Source organism: Setaria italica, chromosome V, assembly GCF_000263155.2.
Source record: "Setaria italica strain Yugu1 chromosome V, Setaria_italica_v2.0, whole genome shotgun sequence".
Classification (NCBI taxonomy): domain Eukaryota; kingdom Viridiplantae; phylum Streptophyta; class Magnoliopsida; order Poales; family Poaceae; genus Setaria; species Setaria italica.
In genome coordinates, this window is record NC_028454.1 from 31705475 (window position 1) to 31719294 (window position 13820).

Here is a 13820-nt window from a genome sequence, read left to right on the forward strand (position 1 = left end):
GAGGTTCCTATTGGCGGTAAAAGAAGCATAACCCTGAGTATTCATCTTATGAAAACTCTTGGTGCCTTCCTCTAACTATTTTTTTGCAAAAATGGCACCATGGCACCGCCAGTCGATGCCAAATGATACATGCCATATTCGAAGTATACAAACACCCACCGGTAGCAGTCATTTCGCAGGGAAATACGGAGACTCTAGAGGGGTCCGTTCTGCAAAAACGCCAAAACGGCCGCTCTCTTCTGCGTCCTTCACGCAGGCAGTCTAGTCCCGTCCCGTTCAGTCCGTGCCAAATTCCCACGCCCCTGCCCGGCCTGCCCGAATCCTCCCCCTTTTCCCCTACCCGCTCCCCACTTCACACTCGCTTCCACTCCATTCCATCCCCGCCCCGCTCCGCTCGCCGCGCCGCGCAATGCCTGCCCACGCGCTCGCCGCCAGGGGCCGCGGGCGGCGGCTTCCCATTCCGCCGCGCTGACGAGAGGGCCTATCTCGGTGTGGGGGGACGCTGCGGCCTGCGGGTGTTTGCTTGGTTCTGGAGGAGGGGGAGTGAGGCGATGGGGAGGCAGCAGGAGGGGAAGCGGCGCGGGGAGAAGGACGGGAAGCGGAAGGGGACGGGGAAGGCTAAGGCTAAGGCGGCGGCGGTGGTGGTGGAGGACGCGGCGCCGGTGACCGGATGCTGGATCCGCTTCCCGCGCCTCCGCGGCTGCATGTCGTCGCGCGCCAAGGTCGACTCCTCCACCAGCGGCGGCGGCGGGGGTAAGGAAAATGCTCTTGTTTCCTCTCAGCTTCCCCGTGCTCGCTCGGTCGCTTAGGTCTCCTGCTTCGTTCCACTCTCGCAAGCTACCGCGGCATGCTTGCTTGCCTGCCTGTGTGCACGGTGGCGGCCACGGAATTCTGCACGAGCGATTCGGAGTTCCGAGAGAGATGGTGGACGCATGGCTTGTCTTGCCAATTTCTTTCTGGGTTGAGTTGATGTCGATGGGACCATGGGATTGCATGATTGGAATTGGATGTGTGTTGGTGAGCACTAATGTCTCTGGTGGGTGGTACAACTTAACCGTGTGACGCTGAGAGCTGGACAGAGTGGTTGGTGTCGGGTGGGTTGCCCGGATGATATGGTTCTGTTTTGCTTTTGCTACTTGGTAGATAAGATGATGTGATATGTGCTGCCTGCTGTGTGCTCTTGTCTATGAGCTGGTGTGCTGCCATTGATGGGCATGGGTCGATAGGCGTGAGGTGGGGCTCCTGCGAGAGTAGACCTTGTTGGTTGCTGAAAGCTGGGTTGATGTTGGTGGGAGCGCGCGGAATGCTTGAATTGGGTTAAATGTAACATCTGTCCTTTTTTGGTTCGTTTGTTCGTAGATGTGTACAATTGGTTGCATTTGCGGGCACTTGTTTGGCCGTAAATGTAATCAAATAGACAGGAGCCCTTTTCTGACAGGAGTGAACAATTTCCGTTACAGTTGAGCGCATTTGGAATGTGGACAAATGAATGCCTTTGACTGGAGTGACAAGTGAAACTCTCAAGGTGGATACCTTGGTCATGGATGGGAAACTTAAATTAGCAGGTGCTCTCATTGTTTCGTTAGGCCATAAGCTTAGTAGTTTGTACTGAGACACATCAAACAGTTTATGTTACACTAACTCAAATATCAGATGTAATGTAACAACATTAAATCATTCTTCAGCAAGCAATGTTGATAGCTATGCATATGGAATCCATCAAGTCCAAGCTGAGGACAGAAAACTTAAAACATGCCATGGTGTCCAATGCAAAAAATGGAATGCAGAATCTTACTCTTGAATTGTGCATGGGGTTAACTCATTCCAGACTTGCTTGTTTGTTGATGAAAAATGTGGGTGTTCATTTTGTTACTATTAACTATTTGTACTCCATTTGGACTTTGGGCCTGGTGATATGGATTCAGATCCTCAGGTTTATGAGTTGAAGTTTTTATTAGACAGTAAAAGTTTCCAGAGCAACCGTGCTCTTACTCATCATTGTCATGTTTAAATTATGTGAGGGGTTTATCACCTAATGGATACTATATCTACATGTGCAGAAAGCAAACCAGCGATTGATGGCTGCAAAGACTGCCAAGACCAATCAGTCCCACCAGCCTCTTGTTCCACAACAACCAGTAACACCGGAAGTATCTCACCTTCTTCCATAGTTGGAGAGGAGCTTAAACTAGCTTTCCAACTGCGTAGATTTACTTTTAATGAACTGAAGTGTGCCACGAGAAACTTCCGACCTGAGAGTCTTCTTGGTGAGGGAGGTTTTGGCTGTGTCTTTAAAGGGTGGATTGAGGAGAATGGAACTGCTCCTGTTAAGCCAGGCACTGGATTGACTGTTGCTGTCAAGACACTCAACCATGATGGGCTTCAGGGGCATAAAGAGTGGGTGGTATGTTTTGTCTTTCCTTGGTATACGGTGTTGAAGAAAACATCGTTCAGTTGTCTGTTAATGCATTATTAAGCAAATTATCATTGTCTGTTCACAGGCAGAAGTTGATTTTCTTGGAAACCTTCAGCATCCACACCTAGTGAAATTGGTCGGTTACTGCATTGAAGATGACCAGAGGTTGCTCGTATATGAATTTATGCCCCGTGGAAGTTTGGAGAATCATCTTTTTAGAAGTAAGTATCTTTTAATCTGACCTTTATTAGTTTTATGTACATATTTGCTCTGTTATCTATTTGTCCTTTCTATTGGTTAAGCCATGCTAAGTTGCTAACATTTCTGTTGTGTGGTGATATCAATTGTGCAATACTTTTAACATGTGGCACAAGCACTTTTGTTTTGGTTAACACTTGTGGCATGAGCACTTTGGTTTTGGTCAACATAAGTGGCACATGCACTTTAACTGACCAGTGGATTGTTTGTAATGAACTTTCCACACTATTTGTGAGTAATTTTATTGGCCAGTGGATTATATGTAATAGTCTTTTTGTAGCATGTACTAGCATTTGGATCTTGGTTGATATATAAGAATTCATGAGGAAGTGACTTAGGTGTGTTTATGTTGTTTCTCACCTTGTGCTTTGTTTTACACTTTAAACATCAATAAGGGCTGTAGGTGGTCTTACATGTTTCCCATTTTCCATTGTCTCTCAGAAATAGGTTAGGGTTCGACTTTCCACTAGTTCCCTCTTACGGATGAATTTTCGTTGGCTGCTATTTAGCTAAGAAGATATGTTTATGTGCACAAATTTGAGCAACGTTAAGCTGATTTGTTTTGTGATAATTCTGTCTTGAACCATCGGATACCCATTTAATAACATTTCTTTTGTGCAATTTTGTACTGAATAGAGTCGTTGCCTCTCCCATGGGCTATTAGAATGAAAATTGCTCTTGGTGCTGCCAAAGGCCTTGCTTTTCTTCATGAAGAAGCCGAAAGACCAGTAATATATCGGGATTTCAAAACATCCAATATTCTTTTAGATGCGGTAAGCAATTATATTGAAATGTTGGCTAATAAATATTCGCTCATACAATTGCATTTGCCTATTTCTTAAACATGCTCTTTCAGGACTATAACGCGAAACTCTCTGATTTTGGACTTGCTAAAGATGGTCCTGAGGGTGATAAGACTCATGTATCAACTAGAGTCATGGGAACCTATGGATATGCTGCACCTGAATATGTAATGACAGGTGCGTTGATCAATTGTAATATTGCTTAATCTATCTTCAAAGTTGCAGTAACTTTTTCATGTGGTATCTGTTGTTTTGTAAAACATGTCAGCCAACTATATATTTTGTCAAAATAATGTGCTAAACTGCTGTAAACTTAAATGCATTCTATTCCATAGGTCTGAACTTGTGTGTGTGACACATGGACATGTGTGCACTGAAGTTGTGTGTGTGACACACAACACAGACATGGACATGTGCGCACGCGCGCGCACACACATAGCTTCAGTAAAAACCTGAACACATGCACATGTGCTTTCGTATGTGCGTGTGTGCAGGGTAGACTGAAGATGTGTATTGCACAGACAGGCAAGCATGGTAGACTGAAGTTGTGGCAAGCATGGTAGACTGAAGTTGTGTATGGCACACAAAGGCAAGCATGAGTGTGCATGTGTGCGTGGCAGGCTGAAGTTGTGTCTGTGTGTGTCTGCATGTGTTGCAAGCTTGAATGCGTTCTAATACACTGAAGTTATGTGTGCGACACACTAAAATTTTGTGTGTGACACATGCACATATGTTTGCGCTAGACTGAAGTTGTTCCTTTTTATTTTTAGCTGCTAGTTAGGCTAGATTCTATTGTTTAGGCGCCTATAAATTTTCTTTGTATTTCCTACTGCTTATAAGTTTGTTTCTCGTCCAGGTCATCTGACATCAAAGAGTGACGTATATAGCTTTGGTGTGGTGCTACTAGAGATGATGACCGGTAGAAGGTCAATGGACAAGAACAGACCAAATGGGGAACATAACCTAGTTGAATGGGCGCGGCCCTATCTCGGGGAACGACGCCGATTTTACAAGCTTGTAGATCCCCATTTGGATGGGAACTTCTCGATAAAAGGCGCTCAGAAGACGGCTCAGCTGGCCCACGCCTGCCTCAGCCGTGACCCCAAGGCCAGGCCTCTGATGAGCCAAGTGGTGGAGGTCCTGAAGCCTCTCCAGAACCTCAAGGACATGGCCAGCACTTCCTACTTCTTCCAGTCCATGCAACATGAGCGGCGCACAGCCCTTGCCAGCCCACAAGGCAGTCAAAGCATGAAGGCGCAGAGCACCTTTGCACGGAACGGGCAGCAGCCACTAAGAAGCCTCTCATATGGTCCGCATGCTTCCCCGTACCGCCAGTCCCCAAGGCCTGATGGCAAGAGGCAGTGAAACTCATGGTGCTTATCTTGCCACCATGATCGATTTCAAGACCTGCGTTCCATCCAGAACTGGAAGATTGATGGGACCTGCCGTGCTGTACCATCCATGGCATCTCAGCTCCCTAAGCTGTGGATAAAGCAGCGACGACGATTGGTGGTGTGAAAAGTTTTTCTTGTTATTGCCTAGATTTTAGCTGTCCTATGTTTACAAAAACTCTTGATACCTTGACCCGGAAGGTGGGATTAAACAGGGTTTTGGTCGTCTCTCAAACAATGATCAGGCAGCAGATGCTTAGCTCTCTGATCTGTTTATTCAAACTGTCGGTCGCTTTGTAATTAGTTGCCATGTGGAGAAAAAGGTAAAAAGGAGGCAACGGATGAAAGATCATCGGCGGCGGAGTCGGTCGTCGCCATCATATTTCCATAATGCGTGCTTGATGGCAGCAGCTCATCTGCTCATGCTCGGCTAAGGCACATGCATGTGCCATTGATGGGGGTGACAGAGCTCGCTTTCAGGTGCTGGTACACATTTGCCGGATCGTAAATTCGTAATCGTGCACGGTTATGGCTTCCATTACCTGTGACATTTACAGTTCGTTTGGTTGATGCTGTGGTGATGTTTATGCAATGCGATGCAACCGGTCGTGCTCAATACACTAGAGCATCTAAAAAAAAGAAATGTTCACTACACTCGGTCAGGAGCTGGCAGTGGCGGCAACCTAGTAATCCACTGTGACTGTGGTTGCTGAGCGAGAAATGCGCGGTTGGTGACGGCGCCATGGCAGAGCGAGAGAGAGCGACAACCGACAGGTGAAGCTAAGCTACTCACGGATCACGGACTCCGGACGCCATGGGCTGCCCAAGAAACCCATCGCGAATGTGCCGCTTCCGGGCTTGTGGCAAGGCAGGCCACAAGCCCACAACAGGCCCATAACATGCGCAAAGAGCCCCTAAGCAACGTGGTGGGAAATCTTCGGAACCAGTTTCAGTCCAGCTGTGCAGGACACACTATCTGATATTAAGCTCCAGCAAGGTTAATGTTTCGGTGCTTTTGTCATTGTGTGCCTCGTTCAACTAGTGTTGGATACACAATACATGTTAGATTAATTAGGTTAGACCTATTTATTTTAATTAATCAAATAAGAATTAAAAACCCCACGATAAATGCTAAGAGTTACTAATTGATCAATTTTGTATAGGAAGTTGAGGAGAGGTGATTATTGTTGTTTATGAGAATTGACTCACTCAATTAAAACAACCAATAAAGTGCTGAAAGTTACTAATGCTTGATGACCATTATCCCGTCAATCCCGTCAATTACTAGTAACTTTCATCATATTATGATGTCCAGATTCGATAAACCTCACCTCTTGTAACCTATATAAGAGAGGCATCTCCTCTTATTCTTACACGTGCGAAAATACCTGAACGCTCTCAAATACTCCTGCTTAGGAGATCTCTCTTCTCCCTCCATTGTTTTGATGCTGTTGTTACTCTTCATCCAGCGCAAAGCTCTACGCGCACATGGGTTTGCGTGAGTAAGCCTCCGGAACCTCCCCGCCTTCGTGATCCTGCTCGGGATAGGTGTGCAAACAAGATTTTTAGGGAGTTTATGACTACGCGACTGTTCGTTGTACGACTACTTACAGAAGACCGCTGTACGACACTTTCTGCTACATCCAGAAAGGTCGTTCACGGGGACTGCACTGTGGACATCTCCATGCATCTGCTTCGTACGGCTACTTCAAGCAAGGTCAACCGTTTAGCATGCCTGAACCAGTTGATGACTACGCATCCAATGTCCCCGGCAACGGATCCGCCCCAGGGTTCATTCTGAACTTTTTCTGGTTCTTATGTTCTTGTTTAATAGGAGATCAAACTTGAACGCATGCACATATCATGTTGTCATAAGATCACTACAGTTTATCATGATTAATTTGTTAATTTTTGGAATTAAAATATGTCTAGTTTTCTAACAATACACAATAGTAATGGTGTGTGTTATGTCAACGTTTATGTGTGCTGCATAAGCAGGGGTGCAGGACGACCACTGAAGACGGATCGGAATGGCAAGGCCAAGCCCAAAATGAGAGGTATGTGCTGCAACTAATTTAGCTATGTTCTATGCTAGATCATTTCCATATATATGTTATATATGTACTCCCTCCGTTTCAAATTATAGGTCGTTTTGACTTTTCTAGATACATAGATATTATTATGCATCTAGACATAGGGTATGTCTAAGTGCATAATAAAGTTTATGAATCTAATAAAGTCAAAACGACCTATAATTTGGGACGGAGGGAGTAGTTGGCACTTGGTAGCGAATTGCATGTGTATATACCACTTTGATTTTGCATCTTACTTAATTGCGTGTTCTATTAGCTTCTCCGCACCTTAATTTTATTCTATCATCTGCCACTAACTACAACATATGAGTATATGACGCTGTGACCTAGTCATCCACCCTGAGAACCAGTTCCACAGGCAATATCATTTGCAAGTTTAAAACAAAAACCAAACATAAAGTACTGCGAGATAAAATTTCGAGAAACATAAAGTACTGCGAGATAAACCAAAAATAAAGACCAAACATAACATTTTTAAAGCATCTCTTTTAGAAACTCGTATGTGGTTCTGCGAGATAAAAAAAAACTCTTTCTTGGAGCTTTTCGAGAGGGGCTAAATAGAAGTACTTGCTTTATTGGGCAAAGTGGTATGCCTGGTGCGTCGGCCGGAGGGTCGCCGGCTACCTCTCCCTCCGCGTCCAGCAGCTCGACGTCCGCTGCGAGACCAAGAGCAAGGACAACGTCTTCGTCACCGTCGTCGCCTCCGTGCAGTACCGCGCCCTGGCCGACAGGGCCTACGACGCCTTCTACCGCCTCAGCAACGCCCGGGAGCAGATCCAGTCCTACGTCTTCGACGGTCGGTAATCGATCAATTGATTGAGCAAATATTTCTTTCCATTCTGTATGCGTGTGTTCTTGTGATGGATGATGTGTACCGAGAGCAAGTAAATGATCTCAGTGATCCGGGCGAGCGTGCCGAACATGAACCTGGACCAGGTGTGTTCGAGCAGAAGAACGAAGGTGGCGCGGGCGGTGGAGGAGGAGCTGGCCAAGGCCATGGACACGTACGGCTACGAGATCGTGCAGACGCTCATCGTGGACATCGAGCCCGACGAGGTGCTGAAGCGCGCCATGAACGACATCAACGCGGCGGCGCGTGGCGGCGGCGGAGCGCGCCGAGGCCGAGAAGGTCCAGCAGGTGAAGCGCGCCGAGGGGGAGGCCGAGTCCAAGTACCTGGCGGGCGTCGGCGTCGCGCGACAGCGGCAGGCCATCGTCGAGGGGCTCCGCCGCTTCGTGCCCGACGAGAAGGCCGTCATGGACATGGTCCTCGCCACGCAGTACTTCGACACCATCAGGGACATCGGCGGCACGTCGCGCGCCGCCACCGTGTTCATCCCGCACGGCCCCGCTGCCGTGCACGACGTCGCCGCGCAGGTACGCGACGGCGTGCTCCAGGCCGCCACGCACGCCCCCGGCGGCGGCGCCGTAGCCAGGTGATCCTCCACCATGCCCACCATCCACCAGCCCGCCGTGCGCCCGTGCCTGCTTGCCTGTCCAGTGTCCACACCCTTTGTATGTTCTTGTACTGCATGTATATGTATCGGAGATGCGACTATCTGTATGCTTTAGATTGTTCATTTCTTCTAGCTACCTTTGTGTTGAGCATGAACCTTCACTAGCGAAATGTATATTCTTTGAGCCTTTGAGGTGTGCATATGTTCATCGTAGAATTCAAAATCGTTACGAAAAACGTCCACAATTGAAATCCTACGTGATGAATTTAAAACACATGAAACTTTCGATTAGTTTGCACACAAAAAGCGATAATTTAGAAAGAGAAGGAAAAACACCCAGAGAAGTTAGCTTTCCTTACAAAATATCAAAATTCATCAGACCGCCGCTTCCGCTAAAGAAAATTGCTAGCCGGCCTGCACCGTTTTCAGGCCCAACAAAAGCCCATGGTCGCCGCAACCACCATTCCGTGATCCACGTGCAAGCGAAGCGACAGCTGCCGCCCGGAGACTCGGAGAGCATCCCACGGTGACCTGGATGTGGGTCCCAGAGTCAGCCTGGCCCAGCTGCCCGCCTCCGCTGTTTGCTCCCCACGAAGCACGACGCGACACGAAAACAAAAAAAAAAAAGAAAGAAAGAAAAGAAACCAAAACCCACGGGAAATCAGAAAAGAGAAGCAAGATCCGCAGCGGCTCCATTTTAACTGGTCGCCGCCTCCGCCGCTGCCATCTCTCCCCCTCGCCCCTCCGTACCACCCGTCTCCCCTTCTCGCCGTCGCCGCCGCCTCCGCCGCTGCCATGGCACCAGGTCTCTACACCGACATCGGCAAGAAGACCAGAGGTCCCGCACGCCTCCTCCTCCTCTGCTCCCGATTCTATATTCCTGTTGTCCGTGTTCTTCGCTGCCCGAGAACCCGCCTGATCCTGACCTGACGCGTGTGGTTTCCCTTTGTCCCCGCAGATCTGCTGTACAAGGACTACAACACGCACCAGAAGTTCTCCGTCACCACCTGCTCCCCCCACGGCGTCGTGAGTGCTCTCTCCCTCACGCCTAAATCCCAATCAACCACCCTCTTCTCCTCTCCCGTACGCGCCTCCCCGCAACGATCCGGCAATTTCGTGACGTAGGGGTTAGTGGAGTGTATGGCTGTCCGATTCCAAATTGATTGGAACCTCGACGCCCATTCCTGATTGGGCGATCGAATCGGTCGCTCTTGTTGATTCTCTGGGCATAGTCGTCCCGCAACCGATCACTGTTTACTGTTGCGTACAATCACTGTTTATTCCTGTAAAAAAAGGGTGTCATTCACAATGCTTGCGATCTGTTTTCTAGATTGGATGGTGAACGTGCAGGATCTGAAGTCACATAATTACTGTGATTCTGCGGTTGCCAGATCATCATTTTCCGTCTCCCTCCCAAATGTTTTCCTGTAATGTATTTTTTTTTTCTTTCCACTAATCCACTATGCAGCATTACTTTAGTAAATGCGTTAGAGTTAGGGACTGTTTTTGAAGTAGAAGGATGGAGGACCAGAATACAGTATTGGATCAGTGTATCTTCATATTGTACTTGCAGTTTTTGCTCTCTGGTGATGATCTTGATTTTACATACAGGCAATCACAGCCGCAGGAACAAGGAAAAATGAGTCCCTCTTTGGCGAGCTTCACACCCAGATTAAGAACAAGAAGTTGACAGTTGATGTCAAAGCAAACTCAGAGTCAGATGTAAGCTGCAGTGCTGTGCTTCTCCCTTTTTTACAGGAGCCATGTTTCTAATTTGATGTTATTTATTGAACTGTGTTTAATGCCTCATTGTGAATTTATAATATTTTCTGAGAGTTGGATTTTGTATCTTCCAGCTTTTGACAACAATCACTGTGGATGAGTTTGGAACACCAGGGCTCAAATCGATTCTCAGCTTGGTTGTTCCAGACCAGAGATCAGGGAAGGTATGTTCTGGAATTCTAAGGATCAAATCAATTGTCATTGTCTAAACTGTTATACAACATGGTGGCCAGTAAGCTAAAATAATTAATCCTCTTTTTGTCTGTCTTATCAGCTTGAACTCCAATACTTACATGAATATGCTGGTGTGAATGCAAGTGTTGGGCTCAATTCCAACCCTATGGTTAACCTTTCTGGTGTCTTTGGAAGCAAAGAACTCTCAGTTGGTGTTGATGTTTCATTTGATACGGCGACTAGCAATTTCACCAAGTACAATGCGGCCCTGAGCCTTACCAATCCAGATCTCATTGCTTCCCTCCATTTGTGAGTATCGTTTCTTTGGTCATCTACTATATGCTAATCGACTCACTGTACTTAGTGAAACATTAGTCTTACCATGTCTTCAATTTTACTGTGGTAAATAATCATGAAACTCTTCGTCAGGAATAACCATGGTGATACCATGGTTGCATCCTACTACCACTTGGTAAAGCATCATTCAGGCACTGCTGTCGGGGCTGAGCTGTCACACAGCTTCTCAAGAAATGAGAGCACGCTGATCTTTGGTTCTCAGCATTCGTTGGATCCCCACACCACCGTAAAGGCACGCTTCAACAACTATGGCATGGCCAGTGCCCTTGTCCAGCATGAATGGCGCCCCAAGTCGTTCATCACCATCTCTGGTGAGGTTGACACCAAGGCAATTGAGAAGAGCACGAAAGTTGGTTTGTCCGTGGTGCTCAAGCACTGAAACACCAGATGTTTTGGGCTTCAGGATTTTCCTTTTCAGTTTCAGTGGATTGGAATAACATGGAAAAACATGGCCCAAAGTCATCTTTGTGGCATCATTTTGATCTCGAATTATATTATTTTCCCTCCATGATCTGTTCCATAGGCAAATATTAGGATTGACCTTATGTTTTGATTCTCAGCACCTTCTGTTAATAATTTCTGGTGATCGTGACGGATTGTTAAGCTTGTCAGATGTGATGGTGATTACTTAGCATTCATTTATATGTTCATTTGTTGATCTCCTGATGCCATTCATGTGCTTGGATGTCTGTGGATAATAAGGGTAGATGAAAATCTCCGCATACGATGTAATTATATTCCCAAGCTTTATTGTGGGTAAAAGAATGTTGTGTCCTTGTTTAAGAACTATAGCTAAATCTGCTCCCTACAAACATTCCAAGGATGCTTCAAGGAGTAGATTGGGATTTGGGAGCATATGTTATATTTACTGAAACACTGAAATATGAAAATGTACAGATATAATCAATAAAATTCATGAAGCATTTTTGTAACATAGGCTCTAATAGATGATCGCTATCCCACAAAAATTGAACTTAAAAATCAACTAGTACAAGGAGAAACCAAAAAATCTCTAAATACCTAGTTTTTGTTAAACTCCACCGTAGTACTGGTTTCCTAGATCTAGACATATGGTATATTTAAATGCATAGCAAAGTCTATAAATCTAAAAAAGTTAAAATGACCTGTAATTTGAATCAGGAAGAGTAACTTGAACGACTCAAAGGATGAAGTCAAATTGATTAAGCCTAACCAGTAACCACCAAATGGCTGACCCCATTTAATCTAATCCATGGTGATAAATGATTACACAGGAGATCATCCCGCTCTCGAGAACAATCGCGGAGCACCTGACGTACGGCACGATGATAACGTTGTAGTGAAGCAGTTAGCTGAGTTGCCGTGCCGCGCGCCGAAAGCGCATATACATGTCGATCCATAGAGAGGCGAGCGGAGATCCCTATCCCCAGCCTTCACCCAAACATTTGGGAAGCTAGAAAGAAAAAACTTGTCGTGCCCTCAGGAAAAAGCTTGGAATGCGTGAGCGGCTACAATACTATGCCTACACTACTCCGATCCGTTATATGAGGCACCTACTAACTGCTTCGGCTCATCGGTCTCACGGCCACGGTGCACTGACTTAGCTACCAAGCTCAACGCGATCAACGTGCCTGCACAAGAACACGCGCGGCGGCGCCGACGATCCCATCGCGGCCACCGGCGATAATGGCGGCGAGCAGGCAAGCACCAGCGGCGGCCGACAACGTGGATCCCGTCTACGAGTGGCTCGACGACGGCGACAGCTACCTCCTCCGCCTAAACCTCCCAGGTGCGTACGGTGCAGACGTGCCTGTGTATTTTCTCGATGGCAGCTGACGCCTGCACATGTTCAAACTTCAAAATGGTGCTAACTCTCTGCTACTTTGCGTATCTTCTTGTTTGTTTGAATTTGAATCAATTCCAAAGAGTTCAAGAAGGAGGATTTCCGGGTGCACGTGGACGGCGAGGGCCGGCTCACCGTCATCGGCCACCGCAAGCCCACGCCCGGCGCCGGCGGCGAGGGCAGTAAGGCGGTGCGGCTCCACAAGGCGTTCCAGCTGCCCAGCACGGCCAACCTCGACGCCGTCTCCGGCCGCTTCGACGGCACATTGCTCACGCTCAAAGTGCCCAAGCTGCAGCAGGAGCAGCAACAGCCCGCCGCCGCGGGGCCGTTGCCTCCTCCATCGACGCAGGCCAAGGAGGAGGCCGACGGCGGTAAGCCAGCTGGCCACGAGGACAAGGCGGCGTCGTCCCAGGCTGGCCGTGACGCGGAGACGGAGAAGGCGAGGGTCGAGGCGGGGAAGGCGGCGAGCTTGACGGCGAGAGGCAAGGAGGAAGACGAGAAGGCCAAGCCCGTGGCGGCGGCGCCGCCGCATGCGACCGAGAAGGCGAGGCCGGGAGGTCATCGAGACGACCAGGACGAGAAGGCGAGGGCCGAGCAAAGGGAGAAGGTCGCCCGCGAGGCCGCGCGCAGGATCGAGGCGGCGCGGGCGAGGGTGGCGGAGGCCAAGGCCAAGGCGGAGCGGGAGAGACAGTGCGAGCACTGGAAGGAGCGCGCGGTGGAGGAGGGGCTCAAGCTGGCCGACGCGGTCAGCAAGAAGAAGGAGGTGATCGCCACGGCCGTCGCCGCCTTCACGCTCGGCGTCTTCGTCTCCCACAAGCTCTTCTCCAGGAGCTAATCGATCAAACCATCCACGAACATAGTGATGGATGATCAAACGACAGAGAGATCGAGCACGTCGGGTAAAATCATTTGCGGGGCTTCAAGCCTTCTTCATTCTTCGTGTGCGTTGCACAAGATCGATCACGCCACGGGTGAGATGAGATGTGTACGTAGCATCGCTGTACTTGTAGATATACAAGTGTAATTGTGACAAGGAGACATCTACATGTACTGCTGAATGTTGATCTTCCATCAACTAGTGAACGAGTTTACACTGAAAATCTTTACCAACGTGCACTCGGTTTGTCCTTTATCTCTGTTCTTCTTTCGGAAACTTGTACCCAAGAACATTTAAACATAAAAATAATTTAATTTTTATTTACATCTTTGATTTTTTTTATCTCAAATTATACACCTGACATGGTACATATCCCACTTGAAGTAGCAAGT

At 47.8% G+C, this 13820-nt stretch overlaps 4 protein-coding genes across 5 annotated transcripts; all 4 read left to right on the forward strand.

Annotated features, from left to right (window-relative positions):
- The first annotated feature begins 312 nt into the window (after positions 1-312).
- Positions 313-5220, forward strand: LOC101786474 (probable serine/threonine-protein kinase PIX7). 2 transcript variants are annotated; one of them, XM_004969327.4, is made up of 6 exons: positions 313-753; positions 2061-2404; positions 2502-2637; positions 3311-3447; positions 3531-3654; positions 4334-5220. In XM_004969327.4, exons 1-6 carry the CDS (start codon positions 552-554, stop codon positions 4840-4842), a joined length of 1452 nt encoding a protein of 483 aa, XP_004969384.1. In that variant the 5' UTR covers positions 313-551; the 3' UTR covers positions 4843-5220. The 2 variants fall into 2 exon arrangements, with proteins under 2 accessions (XP_004969384.1, XP_022682740.1); XM_022827005.1 differs by lacking the exon at positions 313-753 and adding an exon at positions 1379-1565.
- A 1136-nt stretch (positions 5221-6356) lies between these two features.
- LOC101777335 (hypersensitive-induced response protein 1) lies at positions 6357-8399 on the forward strand. Its single transcript, XM_012846020.1, is given in 5 exon segments — positions 6357-6370; positions 6482-6632; positions 7547-7757; positions 7860-8052; positions 8054-8399. Coding segments are annotated over 5 exon segments (915 nt in total).
- Positions 8400-9052: 653 nt separating this feature from the next.
- Positions 9053-11387, forward strand: LOC101786866 (mitochondrial outer membrane protein porin 3). The gene is made up of 6 exons (XM_004969328.4): positions 9053-9254; positions 9375-9442; positions 10028-10138; positions 10273-10362; positions 10473-10681; positions 10802-11387. The coding sequence occupies exons 1-6, from the start codon at positions 9212-9214 to the stop codon at positions 11106-11108; spliced, it is 828 nt and encodes a 275-aa protein (XP_004969385.1). The 5' UTR covers positions 9053-9211; the 3' UTR covers positions 11109-11387.
- Positions 11388-12271: 884 nt separating this feature from the next.
- Positions 12272-13667, forward strand: LOC101752717. The gene is made up of 2 exons (XM_004969329.2): positions 12272-12497; positions 12635-13667. Exons 1-2 carry the CDS (start codon positions 12395-12397, stop codon positions 13384-13386), a joined length of 855 nt encoding a protein of 284 aa, XP_004969386.1. The 5' UTR covers positions 12272-12394; the 3' UTR covers positions 13387-13667.
- The last annotated feature ends 153 nt before the right edge of the window (positions 13668-13820 follow it).

Coding starts and splice junctions, on each gene's coding strand:
- LOC101786474 (XM_004969327.4), top strand. CDS start 552: ATGGGGAGGCAGCAGGAGGGGAAGCGGCGCGGGGAGAAGGACGGGAAG. Junction 3,448..3,530: donor CCAATATTCTTTTAGATGCG/GTAAGCAATTAT, acceptor ATGCTCTTTCAG/GACTATAACGCGAAACTCTC. Junction 3,655..4,333: donor ACCTGAATATGTAATGACAG/GTGCGTTGATCA, acceptor TTTCTCGTCCAG/GTCATCTGACATCAAAGAGT.
- LOC101786866 (XM_004969328.4), top strand. CDS start 9,212: ATGGCACCAGGTCTCTACACCGACATCGGCAAGAAGACCAGAG. Junction 9,443..10,027: donor CCTGCTCCCCCCACGGCGTC/GTGAGTGCTCTC, acceptor TTTTACATACAG/GCAATCACAGCCGCAGGAAC. Junction 10,682..10,801: donor CTCATTGCTTCCCTCCATTT/GTGAGTATCGTT, acceptor ACTCTTCGTCAG/GAATAACCATGGTGATACCA.
- LOC101752717 (XM_004969329.2), top strand. CDS start 12,395: ATGGCGGCGAGCAGGCAAGCACCAGCGGCGGCCGACAACGTGGATCCC. Junction 12,498..12,634: donor CCTCCGCCTAAACCTCCCAG/GTGCGTACGGTG, acceptor TCAATTCCAAAG/AGTTCAAGAAGGAGGATTTC.